Source organism: Parasteatoda tepidariorum, chromosome 11 (assembly GCF_982258835.1).
Source record: "Parasteatoda tepidariorum strain Cologne lab strain chromosome 11, Ptep-v5.0, whole genome shotgun sequence".
Lineage (NCBI taxonomy): Eukaryota > Metazoa > Arthropoda > Arachnida > Araneae > Theridiidae > Parasteatoda > Parasteatoda tepidariorum.
The window spans coordinates 77,654,942-77,673,122 of record NC_141765.1 but is presented as its reverse complement, the minus strand read 5'-3'; the positions used below and the strand labels follow the sequence as shown (position 1 = coordinate 77,673,122).

The 18,181-nt window shown below is 28.5% G+C and overlaps 1 protein-coding gene across 1 annotated transcript in view; it reads right to left on the bottom strand.

Annotated features, from left to right (window-relative positions):
- LOC107452026 (teneurin-a-like) overlaps positions 1-18,181 on the bottom strand; it is a 301,547-nt gene that overhangs the window by 23,862 nt on the left and 259,504 nt on the right. Inside the window, exons 18-19 of the mRNA XM_087155352.1 lie at positions 1,628-1,747; positions 457-745 (exon numbers count right to left, since the gene is read on the bottom strand). Of these exons, the coding sequence (XP_087011478.1) occupies positions 457-745; positions 1,628-1,747 (409 nt within the window). The remainder of the gene's footprint in view (positions 1-456; positions 746-1,627; positions 1,748-18,181) is intronic.

Genomic DNA, 18,181 nt, shown 5'->3' with positions numbered 1-18,181 from the left:
AAAAATGTCGAAACAATCAAGACAGCACAAGTTCTTAGAAGAATTAATATTAATTATAAGAATTATAATTCTTATATATTCTTATAATTATAAGAATTATAGAAATAATAATAATTACAAGAAATATGTTTGCGGAAAATGTACAACGGAATGTACCGTGCATATGTAAAAAATGCGATATGCAATGAATTAAAAATTCTTATTCCTTGTGTTGGTAATACATAAAAATTGGCAATATACAATTTCCTTGTATTATAATAAAGTTGTTTTAGTTTATTTCCTTCCTAACATCCATATTTCATACATTCAATGAAGAAACATAAAGTTCTGTCATTTGACTGGCTATGATAGAAATAGGTATATATTAAGTGTTGGTGTTAAATAGAACGTAAGAAATATATGGAATAATTTAAGAAATAGATAAACCTCACATTATGATAATTGAAAAAAGCAGACCTGTGTTTCAGCCATTATTGCACTATTTTCAGTACAAGCTCCTTGTGATCCCGATTTCCATGTTTGGTAGACAATTGGTTTCATTATGTCATAGTCATGATCTAAACATGGATTTTGTTGTTGCAACAAATCTTCTTGAACTTCAGTTTCTATAGTAGCTGACATTACTACAGGTCCCATAACCATGACCGTATTCCAAGGCACCATAACAGTTCGTTTAATTGGGTGGAAGGGATTACGTTGAAACTGAAGAGTTACTGCACCACCACCATTCACCAGAATGTCAAACCTAAAGAATTATAAGCAATCAAATTTTAGAACAAAATTCGGCGGGAAAAATTATAGAAAGCACTTTTATTACTGGAAACAAAGGGATTCGACAAGAAATCTTCCGGTGTTGTGAAACGTTTTTGAAATTAAAATCGATTTAAAATTATTTCAATAGTTAGTTAAGAGAATTTTTTTATGTATCTAAAAATTTTTACGGTTGTCATATTTTTCACTTTACTCGAAATCAGCTAAACAAAATTGAAACGTAAAAAGAACGCAAACCTTAAGTAAAAAATATACGAAATATCAAGCAAAAAACAGAAAATAAATTGTAACAAAAATACAGAACACAAAACTTAATTTATAAAGCGAGTAGCGTATTTAAATGAACTTACCGGAATCTTTCAAGAGTGATTTAAAATATTTTTATACAGCTTATTAATATTTTTATGCGTACTTGCAGCTTATGCACAGTGAATAGAACTTATTAATTTTCTTTTTATCCTTTTTGTCTTTATTGGGCAATATATACAGTCCCTGGCCAAATTATTAGACGCACTATAGATTCTTTGTAAAATCTTAATTATCAAGAGATACTATACAGTTTTATTGTTTTTACGCTGCTTAAATCAGTTTGCACATGTTTACGTTCATGTATCAATTAGTTAACATTGTAATGCAGGCTGTGAATTGAATTTTACTGCAGGAGAATGCTGGTATAAAATAAATGAATATAAAGTGCAATTATTGTGATCTGTTTGTACATGTTTATGTTCATGTATCAATTAGTTAACATTGTAATGCAGGCTGTGAATTGAATTTTACTGCAGGAGAATGCTGGTATAAAATAAATGAATATAAAGTGCAATTATTGTGAGCTGACTAAATTATGGGAACTTACCATCCGTCACTTCTAGTTAGAGTGAATCCAAACTGAGGATCAGTTGCCACACTCACTCTGATTCCAATAAGTCCATTTCCTTCACGACTCACAACTCGTCCTCTAATAACTGAAACTCGGCTAGAAATAGCACACAATTTTCATTAATATTCTATTGAGTATAAAATGTTCAATTGAATTATTCTCTAGAGCCCATCAATTGAGGCCAGTAAAATAGAAAACCGTATCCAAGTTGTTCGGACTTATATAATGTTTTAATGGACATTAATGTAAATAAGAGTCTTTAAATGAGTTTGTTCCCACTCAAATGTGTTTTACGCTAGAGGAGAATCTTTAACGGAAAGAAAATTTTTGGGTTCAATAAAGCAAACTGCTAAGATAAGTCGGGGTAAAATAGGCACATGAGGAAGATGATGCATTCAGGTTTGCCACAGAAAAAATGAACAAAATAGCTGCTTTTAGTAGCATGAAAATAGTTGCTGGAAGCTATGAAAATAGTTGCCTAAATAAGAACAAAAATATGACTAAATTTTTATTAATTGTCATATACCATGATCCATTTAGTCAAATCGGTTGCAAATAAGATAATTTTAATATAAACGTTCTAGCACTAAGTTCTTAAATCGAAGCAATTTTACTATATACTATACGAAACAATATTTTCAGAAAAATAAATACTTTTAATTACAAGAATTCATTAAAAAAATACCTTTTCTTAAGAATGTACTTTTTCTAAAAAATTTCCCTTTTAAATTCACGAATCGTAATATCGTATTAAAAATTGTTTTTTTTTTTTTTTAAATCATGCGAAATTTTGTAGCATTTACCGCTGAAAAGGCGATCGAGAAACGAAATAGACTTACAATGGAATCTGCGCAAATTGAAGAAATTAAAAAGTATTGATTCATATTTGTTATTTAAAATATGCAAAAAAAATGTTTTTATTGAGAAAAAAAATTCCAGGTTTTCAACCAAATTTATAATAAAAGAGACATCACTATTAGTGCAGAAAAGTCTCCCCATAGTCTCCTATTGTTGCTAACCTAATTTATGCTGAAAAGCATCGCTAGGAGTACGGAAAAGACTCCCCATCGTTTCCTTTTCCTGAAAATAGCTGCCTTTTTGACCTTTTCAGGCAAAAAAAAGTTGCCATAGTTGCCTCACGCCGAAAATAGGTGCAAATAGTTGCATTTTGCCTGTTCATTAGGTGGCAACGGAGTGCTCAAACCAACAGAAAAAAAAGCCTTAAGATCGAGCAACGAATAACTCTGACCAGATTGAAATAGCGTTTCATTCAGTTAATCAAATTTTAATAAAATAAGGTGACACGATGTGATAAGTAATGTCGGAATCATTGTTTGTCAACAAACAAGACTTTTTAGATTGACCATTCACAAAGTACTATTTTGGAGGACACTGCCGTATGTGTCACTCAAAGATCAGTCTTAATTCACGTGAAGACCTCGGACAGACATTAATAATTTAGGTAAAGTGCTTAAAAATGTTCTGTTAATATTGCCAAAATCAGTAATATTATATACAGATTTATCAATTATGAATAACTGTTTGACTGAGTTAACTCGTTTCCGTACCGCCATCTTTCACTTATTGCAAAAGACGTGATAAGATGTCTTTGTATAGATAGATATTGTTCGTTCACCTGGAGTTGGTACTTGACTCCGCCTTCACCACGTGGTATGCGACGAAACTATTTCGCTATTTTTGGGAGAAGGATGAGAACAATCCTGAACAAGGTTGTTATTTGGTGATCGTATGAAAAAAATACTTATTTCTCAAACTTTATGAGCACTTTTTTAACTTTAAATATACCATAAATTTGATGATATTTCGCTCCATTTTTTATGATATTTCTCTTTTAAGTGAATAGTTTTTCCTTTTTGAGATATTTTGCTGGAAAATCAACAGTTTTTAAATTAAAAATATATTTGACAAGACAGAGAAACGAACGGTATAATAGCAGTTGATAAAGCAAAGTAAATGACTGAAAAATAAATTCACTGTTTGTGTTTGGAGTTCATTAAGAGTTGTCTCAATTTCAAGAGCGGAGATGTTTTTCTTCTGTGCTGAAATGCACTCTAAGAGATGGAGCCCAGAGCTTGGTTAACCAACTCTTGGTGAACGAACTATAGCTGGTGAACAGATACTTTGATTTTCTAGATATTCATGTTGATTTCCTTTGATTTCCCAGAATTTGATGGAAAAAAGGGGAAATGCTAGTTTATATTTGTCCTTGGAAAGGTAGATGAAATTTATTTGTACATAAATGACAGTATGGATTAACCAAACTTGTAATGTTGCAAGCAATTTATAATGGCCACCACATCTTGTGCATAATTCTTTTATACCTCTGTCTGCCATTCGAAATAATCATTATATTTCGTTAAATTTTAAAAACTGTATCTTGTTAGCAAGGTCACACTTAGAAACGTAATTTAAGCAATAAAAGTAAGTCACAAAAGGATATATTTAAATTGAACAACTTTATTTTATCACATCTTTTCACACTTGTTTATTTTTTCTGTTGGATATCTGTTGTGCAATGCGCTATCATGGATTCAAATTTTTGCACTTTTTTCTTTGATTTACTGTAATAGAGTTTGATAGCGTTTAGATCTTACATAGATCTCTAGTAATGCGTTGGGGGGTTTTTATTAAGTCATTTTTAACTGTTTTTAGATTTTATTTTATTTCAGTTTAAACTAATGGAAACTAATTCAGATGATGTTTAAAATGTTTTTTTTTTTGATGACGCTAAAAAGAAGATATTTATCAAAACTCTAAACAAACAAATGTTTAATATTAAACTAAATTTAAAAAAATGCTGATTGTAGATTCGTATTTTATCAGAAAAAAAATAATCTAAAATATCACACACGCTATAACTCAAACTATGATTGAATATCGGCCGTTTTTGGAAATAGCTGAGTCCTTCAGATGATTTGTGAAAATTTAACAAAAAGGGTTAAGATATGAATTTTCCCACTTCACTTCTTCGACAGTTGATTTCGTTTATTGAGTTTTTTCCGACGTTTTGAGTAATTCTTTGTTTGTACTCTGTGCTATATATCTTTTTAGAAGCACTTAATTAATTACTAAAATTTCGCTAAGTAAAGAATAGAGCCCGAGATTCATTGTACAATAACATCTCAAGATATCCAAAAATAATGCTAATTTCAATCTACGTTAAATAAATATAATTTTAATGAAAACCATCGTTGAGAACATAAATGAAAAAATACATTTTTAATGTATTATTTTAACACACACACACAATTTTCACAAAATACAGAAAAGGTCTGGCTCATTTTATTTGATGGTTAGGCAAAAACGTTTATTTCAACAATGTTGAAACAAAAAAGGCTACTTAAAGTGCTTTACTAGTTTTAACAATTATTTGTGTTAAATGAATTTTCTAATATGTGATGCCATACAAATTAAATGTTTATTTAATAATTTCGCAAAACATTCTATAGATCATCCTTTCAACATACCTGCTAAACTGAGTTCGACATAAAATGTAACGAGACATTTTAACATTACTACTTTTTTGACTCTTGAAGGACCCTAAACGCTTTATATACTGCAGAAAAAAGAACAACTCTGAAGAACACTGTGCATAAAAATACTTATAAAACTGCATAAATAAATAAATTATACATATATATACAGTTTTAAAAGTATCTCAGAAAACTGAGATAGTTCAAACGCGCAGTGGATAATAATGTTCACAGTTTGATGGCATTTGTTATATTTTTGGACACTTTTCTGCTTTAGAGCTGCTTTTTTTCTTCCTTTTTTTCTGATTTTAGAGCATTTTTCTACTGTACGCCTTTTTTAATCGTGGAAATACTAGTAGAGAGCACTATTTTTAGGTACTTACTAATAATTTATATACTAATACTAATATACTAAAAATTTTTAATATGCTTTTTTTTCGTTTTTGCATAAGTTTTTTTGAAATGCAACTCTAATGAAAATAACAATTTTTAACGTCATTTTTGATTTGTTTTCAGATAATTTTTAAAAGTCAGGAAATTTGTTCTAAATACTTAAATGTCTTAAAAAACATTTGTAAAAATCAATACAGACCATTCCTTGCTCTAAAAATCTTTTAGCAATCTACAAAATGTACAGATATGAGACGGAGTGTATACAAAATATATTAACATTATTGGATTACGTTTTTTTAAAATATATTGATGTAGTTCATTTACGTCGCACTAGAGCTGCACAACGGGCTATTGACGACTGTCTGGGCAACATCCCTGAGGATTATCCGAAGACATGCCATCACAATTTTGATCCTCTGCAGAGGGGACGGCACCCCTGCTTCGGTAGCCCGACGACGTGCACACGAAGTTGAGCACTTTACGGTAGAACAGTTTAACGAGGACCAATACCGCCCACCCTCGGTTCCTACGCAGACTGATCCAAATGGTCACCCACCCGCACACTGACCGCAGCTAGTGATGCTTGACTTCGGTGATCTGCTGGGAACCGTGTCTTAACGATCAGTCCACTGCGGGACTTTTAAAATATATATAACACTCATTTTATAAAAAAAATAATCGAAATGATTTTTGCTTGAATTTTGAAAACGACATTTCAAATAATTTTGGAACAATCATAGTCTATTGACGTGTATAAAAAAGATTTCTCTTCCTTATTATTTTTTTAAATTTTATAACCGTCGTTGAGCAGCCGACCCAATTTTTTTTGGTTTTACGACTACTAATGTTCAACTCCGTAGCCTTGTAACTTTGTCTTCGTGGTGGTCTTCTTGATGGAACTAACTCACATTTGCGTTACATGGAGAGGAAGACCACGAGAACCTCCCGCGGTTAGCTTGACGGCAAAGAGACTCTAACCCATGATCCGTCTACCACTGAGGATATTTCACGTCAGAACTGCGGTCGATGCAAGCCGGCTGCGGATTCGTATTGCACAGTCATCACTGGGATTCGAACCCAGTTCACCTCATTGGTAGGCGAACGCTCTATCCCCTGATCCAGCATGGCTCTTCCCTTATTATCATCCTATACCAACCTTGGGATCGTTAAAGGTTTTGGTGCAGTTAAAATAAGATTCTAAAAATAAAAATGAATGATGTACTCTTTTATTTACTCAAATATTTATATTTCATATACTGTTTCTTTCAAGAAATCCACCTATCAGAGTTTTATCTCAGTCGCATACTACGTACGCATGCAAACATACGTAAATATAAATTTTCGTCTGCTAAAAAATATATATTTGATCTTGTAACTTATTTAATGATGATGACTTTTGTTTATTGCACATTGTTATTTATTAGTATCATTATCATGGTAATTTATTTTCATATTTTTAAAAAATAGAGATGTATTGACATCAAAAACGTTTTATAAAACACATGCACAAAATTAAAGTTCTAATTGGAATTGATTGAAATGTACCTTTCATGGCCTCCTTCTATTCCAAGTTCGAATTTTTCTGGAGTGAAATAAATTATTTTAACGATTTTGATAGTTTTAAAGTCTTCTTAAAAGGGCACAAAATTGTTTTAGATTCCTATAACATCGCATAATGTGTAAAAACCTTCGATTCCAAGTTCGAATTCTTCTGGAGTGAAATGAATTATTTTAAAGATTTTGATAGTTTTAAAGTCTTCTTAATAGAGCACAAAATTGTTTTTGATTCCTATAATATCGCATAAAGTTTAAAAACCTTCGATTAAAAATTCGAATTCTTCTGGAGTGAAATGAATTATTTAAAAGATTTTGATAGTTATAGAGTCTTCTTAATAGGGCACGAAGTTGTTTCAGATTCCTATAACATCGCATAATGCTTAAAAACCTTCCATTCCAAATTAGAATTCTTCTGTAGTGAAATGAATGATTTTAAAGATTTTGAAAGTTTTAAATTCTTCTTAAAAGGGCACAAAAATGTTTTAGATTCCCATAACATCGCATAATGCTTAAAAGCCTTCTATTCCAAATTTGAATTTTTCTGGTGTGAAATGAATTATTTTAAAGATTTTGATAGTTTTAAAGTCATCTTACTAGGCCACAAAATTGTTTTAGATTTCTATAACATCGCATAATGTTTAAAAACCTTCGATTCCAAATTCGAATTCTTCTGGAGTGAAATGAATTATTTTAAAGATTTTGAATGTTTTAAAGTCTTCTTAATAGGGCACAAAATTGTTTTAGATTTCTATAACATCGCATAATGTTTAAAAACCTTCGATTCCAAATTCGAATTCTTCTGGAGTAAAATGAATTATTTTAAAGATTTTGAAAGTTTTAAAGTCTTCTTAATTGGGCACAAAAATGTTTTAGATTTCTTTAACATCGCATAATGCTTAATAACCTTCGATTCCAAATTCGAATTCTTCTGGAGTGAAATGAATTATTTTAAAGATTTTGATAGTTTTAAAGTCTTCTTATTAGGGCACAAAATTGTTTTAGATTTCTATAACATCGCATAATGTTTAAAAACCTTCGATTCCAAATTCGAATTCTTCTGGAGTGAAATGAATTATTTTAAAGATTTTGATAGTTTTAAATTCTTCTTAATAGGGCACAAAAATGTTTTAGATTCCTATAACATCGCATAATGCTTAAAAACCTTCTATTCCAAATTCGAATTTTTCTGGTGTGAAATGAATTATTTTAAAGATTTTGATAGTTTTGAAGTCTTCTTAATAGGGCACAAAATTGTTTTAGATTTCTATAACATCGCATAATGTTTAAAAACCTTCGGTTCCAAATTCGAATTCTTCTGGAGTGAAATGAATTATTTTGAAAGATTTTGAGAGTTTTAAAGTCTTCTTAATAGGGCACAAAAATTTTTTAGATTTCTATAACATCGCAGAATGTTTAAAAACCTTCGATTCCAAATTCGCATTCTTCTGGAGTAAAATGAATTATTTTAAAGATTTTGAAAGTTTTAAAGTCTTCTTATTAGGGCACAAAATTGTTTTAGATTCCTTTAACATCGCATAATGTTTAAAAACCTTCTATTCCAAATACGAATTTTTCTGGTGTGAAAAGAATTATTTTAAAGATTTTGATAGTTTTAAAGTCTTCTTAATAGCGCACAAAAATGTTTTAGATTCCTATAACATCGCATACTGTTTAAAAGCATTCGATTCCAAATACGAATTTTTCTGGTGTGAAATGATTTATTTTAAAGATTTTGATAGTTTTAAAGTCTTCTTAATAGAGCGCAAAATTGTTTTAGATTCCTATAACATCGCATAAAGTTTAAAAACCTTCGATGCCAAATTCGAATTCTTCTGGAGTGAAATGAATTATTTTAAAGATTTTGATAGTCTTAAAGTCTTCTTAATAGGGCACAAAAATGTTTTAGATTCCTATAACATCGCATACTGTTTAAAAGCATTCGATTCCAAATACGAATTTTTCTGGTGTGAAATGAATTATTTTGAATATTTTGATAGTTTTAAAGTCTTCTTAATAGAGCACAAAATTGTTTTAGATTCCTATAACATCGCATAAAGTTTAAAAACTTTCGATGCCAAATTCGAATCCTTCTGGAGTGAAATGAATTATTTTAAAGATTTTGAAAGTTTTAAAGTCGCCTTAATAGGGCACAAAATTGTTTTAGATTCCTATAACATCGCTTAATGTTTAAAAACCTTCGATTCCAAATTCGAATTCTTCTGGAGTGAAATGAATTATTTTAAAGATTTTGAAAGTTTTAAAGTCTTCTTAAGAGGGCACAAAAATTTTTTAGATTCCTATATCATCGCATAATGCGTAAAAACCTTCTCTTCCAAATTCGAATTTTTCTGGAGTGAAATGAATTATTTTAAAGATTTTGATAGTTTTAAAGTCTTCTTAATAGAGCGCAAAATTGTTTTAGATTTCTATAACATCGTATAATGTTTAAAAACCTTCGATTCCAAATTCGAATTCTTCTGGAGTGAAATGAATTATTTTAAAGATTTTGAAAGTTTTAAAGTCTTCTTAAGAGGGCACAAAAATTTTTTAGATTCCTATATCATCGCATAATGCGTAAAAACCTTCTATTCCAAATTCGAATTTTTCTTTTGTGAAATGAATTATTTTAAAGATTTCGATAGTTTTAAAGTCTTCTTAATAGGGCACAAAAATGCTTTAGATTCCCATAACATCGCATAATGCTTAAAAGCCTTCTATTCCAAATTTGAATTTTTCTGGTGTGAAATGAATTATTTTAAAGATTTTGATAGTTTTAAAGTCATCTTACTAGGCCACAAAATTGTTTTAGATTTCTATAACATCGCATAATGTTTAAAAACCTTCGATTCCAAATTCGAATTCTTCTGGAGTGAAATGAATTATTTTAAAGATTTTGAATGTTTTAAAGTCTTCTTAATAGGGCACAAAATTGTTTTAGATTTCTATAACATCGCATAATGTTTAAAAACCTTCGATTCCAAATTCGAATTCTTCTGGAGTAAAATGAATTATTTTAAAGATTTTGAAAGTTTTAAAGTCTTCTTAATTGGGCACAAAAATGTTTTAGATTTCTTTAACATCGCATAATGCTTAATAACCTTCGATTCCAAATTCGAATTCTTCTGGAGTGAAATGAATTATTTTAAAGATTTTGATAGTTTTAAAGTCTTCTTATTAGGGCACAAAATTGTTTTAGATTTCTATAACATCGCATAATGTTTAAAAACCTTCGATTCCAAATTCGAATTCTTCTGGAGTGAAATGAATTATTTTAAAGATTTTGATAGTTTTAAATTCTTCTTAATAGGGCACAAAAATGTTTTAGATTCCTATAACATCGCATAATGCTTAAAAACCTTCTATTCCAAATTCGAATTTTTCTGGTGTGAAATGAATTATTTTAAAGATTTTGATAGTTTTGAAGTCTTCTTAATAGGGCACAAAATTGTTTTAGATTTCTATAACATCGCATAATGTTTAAAAACCTTCGGTTCCAAATTCGAATTCTTCTGGAGTGAAATGAATTATTTTGAAAGATTTTGAGAGTTTTAAAGTCTTCTTAATAGGGCACAAAAATTTTTTAGATTTCTATAACATCGCAGAATGTTTAAAAACCTTCGATTCCAAATTCGCATTCTTCTGGAGTAAAATGAATTATTTTAAAGATTTTGAAAGTTTTAAAGTCTTCTTATTAGGGCACAAAATTGTTTTAGATTCCTTTAACATCGCATAATGTTTAAAAACCTTGTATTCCAAATACGAATTTTTCTGGTGTGAAAAGAATTATTTTAAAGATTTTGATAGTTTTAAAGTCTTCTTAATAGCGCACAAAAATGTTTTAGATTCCTATAACATCGCATACTGTTTAAAAGCATTCGATTCCAAATACGAATTTTTCTGGTGTGAAATGATTTATTTTAAAGATTTTGATAGTTTTAAAGTCTTCTTAATAGAGCGCAAAATTGTTTTAGATTCCTATAACATCGCATAAAGTTTAAAAACCTTCGATGCCAAATTCGAATTCTTCTGGAGTGAAATGAATTATTTTAAAGATTTTGATAGTCTTAAAGTCTTCTTAATAGGGCACAAAAATGTTTTAGATTCCTATAACATCGCATACTGTTTAAAAGCATTCGATTCCAAATACGAATTTTTCTGGTGTGAAATGAATTATTTTGAATATTTTGATAGTTTTAAAGTCTTCTTAATAGAGCACAAAATTGTTTTAGATTCCTATAACATCGCATAAAGTTTAAAAACTTTCGATGCCAAATTCGAATCCTTCTGGAGTGAAATGAATTATTTTAAAGATTTTGAAAGTTTTAAAGTCGCCTTAATAGGGCACAAAATTGTTTTAGATTCCTATAACATCGCTTAATGTTTAAAAACCTTCGATTCCAAATTCGAATTCTTCTGGAGTGAAATGAATTATTTTAAAGATTTTGAAAGTTTTAAAGTCTTCTTAAGAGGGCACAAAAATTTTTTAGATTCCTATATCATCGCATAATGCGTAAAAACCTTCTCTTCCAAATTCGAATTTTTCTGGAGTGAAATGAATTATTTTAAAGATTTTGATAGTTTTAAAGTCTTCTTAATAGAGCGCAAAATTGTTTTAGATTTCTATAACATCGTATAATGTTTAAAAACCTTCGATTCCAAATTCGAATTCTTCTGGAGTGAAATGAATTATTTTAAAGATTTTGAAAGTTTTAAAGTCTTCTTAAGAGGGCACAAAAATTTTTTAGATTCCTATATCATCGCATAATGCGTAAAAACCTTCTATTCCAAATTCGAATTTTTCTTTTGTGAAATGAATTATTTTAAAGATTTCGATAGTTTTAAAGTCTTCTTAATAGGGCACAAAAATGCTTTAGATTCCTATAACATCGCATAATGTTTAAAAACCATCGATTCCAAATTCTAATTTTTCTGGAGTGAAATGAATTATTTTGAATATTTTGATAGTTTTAAAGTCTTCTTAATAGGGCACAAAAATGTTTTAGATTCCTATAACATCGCATAATGTTTAAAAACCATCGATTCCAAATTCGAATTTTTCTGGAGTGAAATGAATTATTTTGAATATTTTGATAGTTTTAAAGTCTTCTTAATAGGGCACAAAAATGTTTTAGATTCCTATAACATCGCATAATGTTTAAAAACCATCGATTCCAAATTCAAATTTTTCTGGAGTGAAATGAATTATTTTAAAGATTTTGATAGTTTTAAAGTCTTCTTAATAGGGCACAAAATTGTTTTAGATTCCTTTAACATCGCATAATGTTTAAAAACCTTCGATTCCAAATACGAATTTTTCTGGTGTGAAAAGAATTATTTTAAAGATTTTGATAGTTTTAAAGTCTTCTTAATAGCGCACAAAAATGTTTTAGATTCCTATAACATCGCATACTGTTTAAAAGCATTCGATTCCAAATACGAATTTTTCTTGTGTGAAATGATTTATTTTAAAGATTTTGATAGTTTTAAAGTCTTCTTAATAGAGCGCAAGATTGTTTTAGATTCCTATAACATCGCATAAAGTTTAAAAACCTTCGATGCCAAATTCGAATTCTTCTGGAGTGAAATGAATTATTTTAAAGATTTTGATAGTTTTAAAGTCTTCTTAATAGGGCACAAAAATGTTTTAGATTCCTATAACATCGCATACTGTTTAAAAGCATTCGATTCCAAATACGAATTTTTCTGGTGTGAAATGAATTATTTTGAATATTTTGATAGTTTTAAAGTCTTCTTAATAGAGCACAAAATTGTTTTAGATTCTTATAACATCGCATAAAGTTTAAAAACTTTCGATGCCAAATTCGAATTCTTCTGGAGTAAAATGAATTATTTTAAAGATTTTGATAGTTTTAAAGTCTTCTTAATAGGGCACAAAAATGTTTTAGATTCCTATAACATCGCATTATGTTTAAAAACCTTCGATTCCAAATTCGAATTTTTCTGGAGTGAAATGAATTATTTTGAATACTTTGATAGTTTTAAAGTCTTCTTAAGAGGGCACAAAAATGTTTTAGATTCCTATAACATCGCATAATGTTTAAAAACCTTCGATTCCAAATTCGAATTTTTCTGGAGTGAAATGAATTATTTTGAATATTTTAATAGTTTTAAAGTCTTCTTAATAGGGCACAAAAATGCTTTAGATTCCTATAACATCGCATAATGTTTAAAAACCATCGATTCCAAATTCTAATTTTTCTGGAGTGAAATGAATTATTTTGAATATTTTGATAGTTTTAAAGTCTTCTTAATAGGGCACAAAAATGTTTTAGATTCCTATAACATCGCATAATGTTTAAAAACCATCGATTCCAAATTCGAATTTTTCTGGAGTGAAATGAATTATTTTGAATATTTTGATAGTTTTAAAGTCTTCTTAATAGGGCACAAAAATGTTTTAGATTCCTATAACATCGCATAATGTTTAAAAACCATCGATTCCAAATTCAAATTTTTCTGGAGTGAAATGAATTATTTTAAAGATTTTGATAGTTTTAAAGTCTTCTTAATAGGGCACAAAATTGTTTTAGATTCCTTTAACATCGCATAATGTTTAAAAACCTTCGATTCCAAATACGAATTTTTCTGGTGTGAAAAGAATTATTTTAAAGATTTTGATAGTTTTAAAGTCTTCTTAATAGCGCACAAAAATGTTTTAGATTCCTATAACATCGCATACTGTTTAAAAGCATTCGATTCCAAATACGAATTTTTCTTGTGTGAAATGATTTATTTTAAAGATTTTGATAGTTTTAAAGTCTTCTTAATAGAGCGCAAGATTGTTTTAGATTCCTATAACATCGCATAAAGTTTAAAAACCTTCGATGCCAAATTCGAATTCTTCTGGAGTGAAATGAATTATTTTAAAGATTTTGATAGTTTTAAAGTCTTCTTAATAGGGCACAAAAATGTTTTAGATTCCTATAACATCGCATACTGTTTAAAAGCATTCGATTCCAAATACGAATTTTTCTGGTGTGAAATGAATTATTTTGAATATTTTGATAGTTTTAAAGTTTTCTTAATAGAGCACAAAATTGTTTTAGATTCTTATAACATCGCATAAAGTTTAAAAACTTTCGATGCCAAATTCGAATTCTTCTGGAGTAAAATGAATTATTTTAAAGATTTTGATAGTTTTAAAGTCTTCTTAATAGGGCACAAAAATGTTTTAGATTCCTATAACATCGCATAATGTTTAAAAACCTTCGATTCCAAATTCGAATTTTTCTGGAGTGAAATGAATTATTTTGAATACTTTGATAGTTTTAAAGTCTTCTTAAGAGGGCACAAAAATGTTTTAGATTCCTATAACATCGCATAATGTTTAAAAACCTTCGATTCCAAATTCGAATTTTTCTGGAGTGAAATGAATTATTTTGAATATTTTAATAGTTTTAAAGTCTTCTTAATAGGGCACAAAAATGCTTTAGATTCCTATAACATCGCATAATGTTTAAAAACCATCGATTCCAAATTCTAATTTTTCTGGAGTGAAATGAATTATTTTGAATATTTTGATAGTTTTAAAGTCTTCTTAATAGGGCACAAAAATGTTTTAGATTCCTATAACATCGCATAATGTTTAAAAACCATCGATTCCAAATTCGAATTTTTCTGGAGTGAAATGAATTATTTTGAATATTTTGATAGTTTTAAAGTCTTCTTAATAGGGCACAAAAATGTTTTAGATTCCTATAACATCGCATAATGTTTAAAAACCATCGATTCCAAATTCAAATTTTTCTGGAGTGAAATGAATTATTTTAAAGATTTTGATAGTTTTAAAGTCTTCTTAATAGGGCACAAAATTGTTTTAGATTCCTTTAACATCGCATAATGTTTAAAAACCTTCGATTCCAAATACGAATTTTTCTGGTGTGAAAAGAATTATTTTAAAGATTTTGATAGTTTTAAAGTCTTCTTAATAGCGCACAAAAATGTTTTAGATTCCTATAACATCGCATACTGTTTAAAAGCATTCGATTCCAAATACGAATTTTTCTTGTGTGAAATGATTTATTTTAAAGATTTTGATAGTCTTAAAGTCTTCTTAATAGAGCGCAAGATTGTTTTAGATTCCTATAACATCGCATAAAGTTTAAAAACCTTCGATGCCAAATTCGAATTCTTCTGGAGTGAAATGAATTATTTTAAAGATTTTGATAGTTTTAAAGTCTTCTTAATAGGGCACAAAAATGTTTTAGATTCCTATAACATCGCATTATGTTTAAAAACCTTCGATTCCAAATTCGAATTTTTCTGGAGTGAAATGAATTATTTTGAATACTTTGATAGTTTTAAAGTCTTCTTAAGAGGGCACAAAAATGTTTTAGATTCCTATAACATCGCATAATGTTTAAAAACCTTCGATTCCAAATTCGAATTTTTCTGGAGTGAAATGAATTATTTTGAATATTTTAATAGTTTTAAAGTCTTCTTAATAGGGCACAAAAATGCTTTAGATTCCTATAACATCGCATAATGTTTAAAAACCATCGATTCCAAATTCTAATTTTTCTGGAGTGAAATGAATTATTTTGAATATTTTGATAGTTTTAAAGTCTTCTTAATAGGGCACAAAAATGTTTTAGATTCCTATAACATCGCATAATGTTTAAAAACCATCGATTCCAAATTCGAATTTTTCTGGAGTGAAATGAATTATTTTGAATATTTTGATAGTTTTAAAGTCTTCTTAATAGGGCACAAAAATGTTTTAGATTCCTATAACATCGCATAATGTTTAAAAACCATCGATTCCAAATTCAAATTTTTCTGGAGTGAAATGAATTATTTTAAAGATTTTGATAGTTTTAAAGTCTTCTTAATAGGGCACAAAATTGTTTTAGATTCCTTTAACATCGCATAATGTTTAAAAACCTTCGATTCCAAATACGAATTTTTCTGGTGTGAAAAGAATTATTTTAAAGATTTTGATAGTTTTAAAGTCTTCTTAATAGCGCACAAAAATGTTTTAGATTCCTATAACATCGCATACTGTTTAAAAGCATTCGATTCCAAATACGAATTTTTCTTGTGTGAAATGATTTATTTTAAAGATTTTGATAGTTTTAAAGTCTTCTTAATAGAGCGCAAGATTGTTTTAGATTCCTATAACATCGCATAAAGTTTAAAAACCTTCGATGCCAAATTCGAATTCTTCTGGAGTGAAATGAATTATTTTAAAGATTTTGATAGTTTTAAAGTCTTCTTAATAGGGCACAAAAATGTTTTAGATTCCTATAACATCGCATACTGTTTAAAAGCATTCGATTCCAAATACGAATTTTTCTGGTGTGAAATGAATTATTTTGAATATTTTGATAGTTTTAAAGTTTTCTTAATAGAGCACAAAATTGTTTTAGATTCTTATAACATCGCATAAAGTTTAAAAACTTTCGATGCCAAATTCGAATTCTTCTGGAGTAAAATGAATTATTTTAAAGATTTTGATAGTTTTAAAGTCTTCTTAATAGGGCACAAAAATGTTTTAGATTCCTATAACATCGCATAATGTTTAAAAACCTTCGATTCCAAATTCGAATTTTTCTGGAGTGAAATGAATTATTTTGAATACTTTGATAGTTTTAAAGTCTTCTTAAGAGGGCACAAAAATGTTTTAGATTCCTATAACATCGCATAATGTTTAAAAACCTTCGATTCCAAATTCGAATTTTTCTGGAGTGAAATGAATTATTTTGAATATTTTAATAGTTTTAAAGTCTTCTTAATAGGGCACAAAAATGCTTTAGATTCCTATAACATCGCATAATGTTTAAAAACCATCGATTCCAAATTCTAATTTTTCTGGAGTGAAATGAATTATTTTGAATATTTTGATAGTTTTAAAGTCTTCTTAATAGGGCACAAAAATGTTTTAGATTCCTATAACATCGCATAATGTTTAAAAACCATCGATTCCAAATTCGAATTTTTCTGGAGTGAAATGAATTATTTTGAATATTTTGATAGTTTTAAAGTCTTCTTAATAGGGCACAAAAATGTTTTAGATTCCTATAACATCGCATAATGTTTAAAAACCATCGATTCCAAATTCAAATTTTTCTGGAGTGAAATGAATTATTTTAAAGATTTTGATAGTTTTAAAGTCTTCTTAATAGGGCACAAAATTGTTTTAGATTCCTTTAACATCGCATAATGTTTAAAAACCTTCGATTCCAAATACGAATTTTTCTGGTGTGAAAAGAATTATTTTAAAGATTTTGATAGTTTTAAAGTCTTCTTAATAGCGCACAAAAATGTTTTAGATTCCTATAACATCGCATACTGTTTAAAAGCATTCGATTCCAAATACGAATTTTTCTTGTGTGAAATGATTTATTTTAAAGATTTTGATAGTCTTAAAGTCTTCTTAATAGAGCGCAAGATTGTTTTAGATTCCTATAACATCGCATAAAGTTTAAAAACCTTCGATGCCAAATTCGAATTCTTCTGGAGTGAAATGAATTATTTTAAAGATTTTGATAGTTTTAAAGTCTTCTTAATAGGGCACAAAAATGTTTTAGATTCTTATAACATCGCATACTGTTTAAAAGCATTCGATTCCAAATACGAATTTTTCTGGTGTGAAATGAATTATTTTGAATATTTTGATAGTTTTAAAGTCTTCTTAATAGAGCACAAAATTGTTTTAGATTCTTATAACATCGCATAAAGTTTAAAAACTTTCGATGCCAAATTCGAATTCTTCTGGAGTAAAATGAATTATTTTAAAGATTTTGATAGTTTTAAAGTCTTCTTAATAGGGCACAAAAATGTTTTAGATTCCTATAACATCGCATAATGTTTAAAAACCTTCGATTCCAAATTCGAATTTTTCTGGAGTGAAATGAATTATTTTGAATACTTTGATAGTTTTAAAGTCTTCTTAAGAGGGCACAAAAATGTTTTAGATTCCTATAACATCGCATAATGTTTAAAAACCTTCGATTCCAAATTCGAATTTTTAAGGAGTGAAATGAATTATTTTGACTATTTTGATAGTTTTAAAGTCTTCTTAATAGGGCACAAAAGAGATTTAGATTCCTATAACATCGCATAA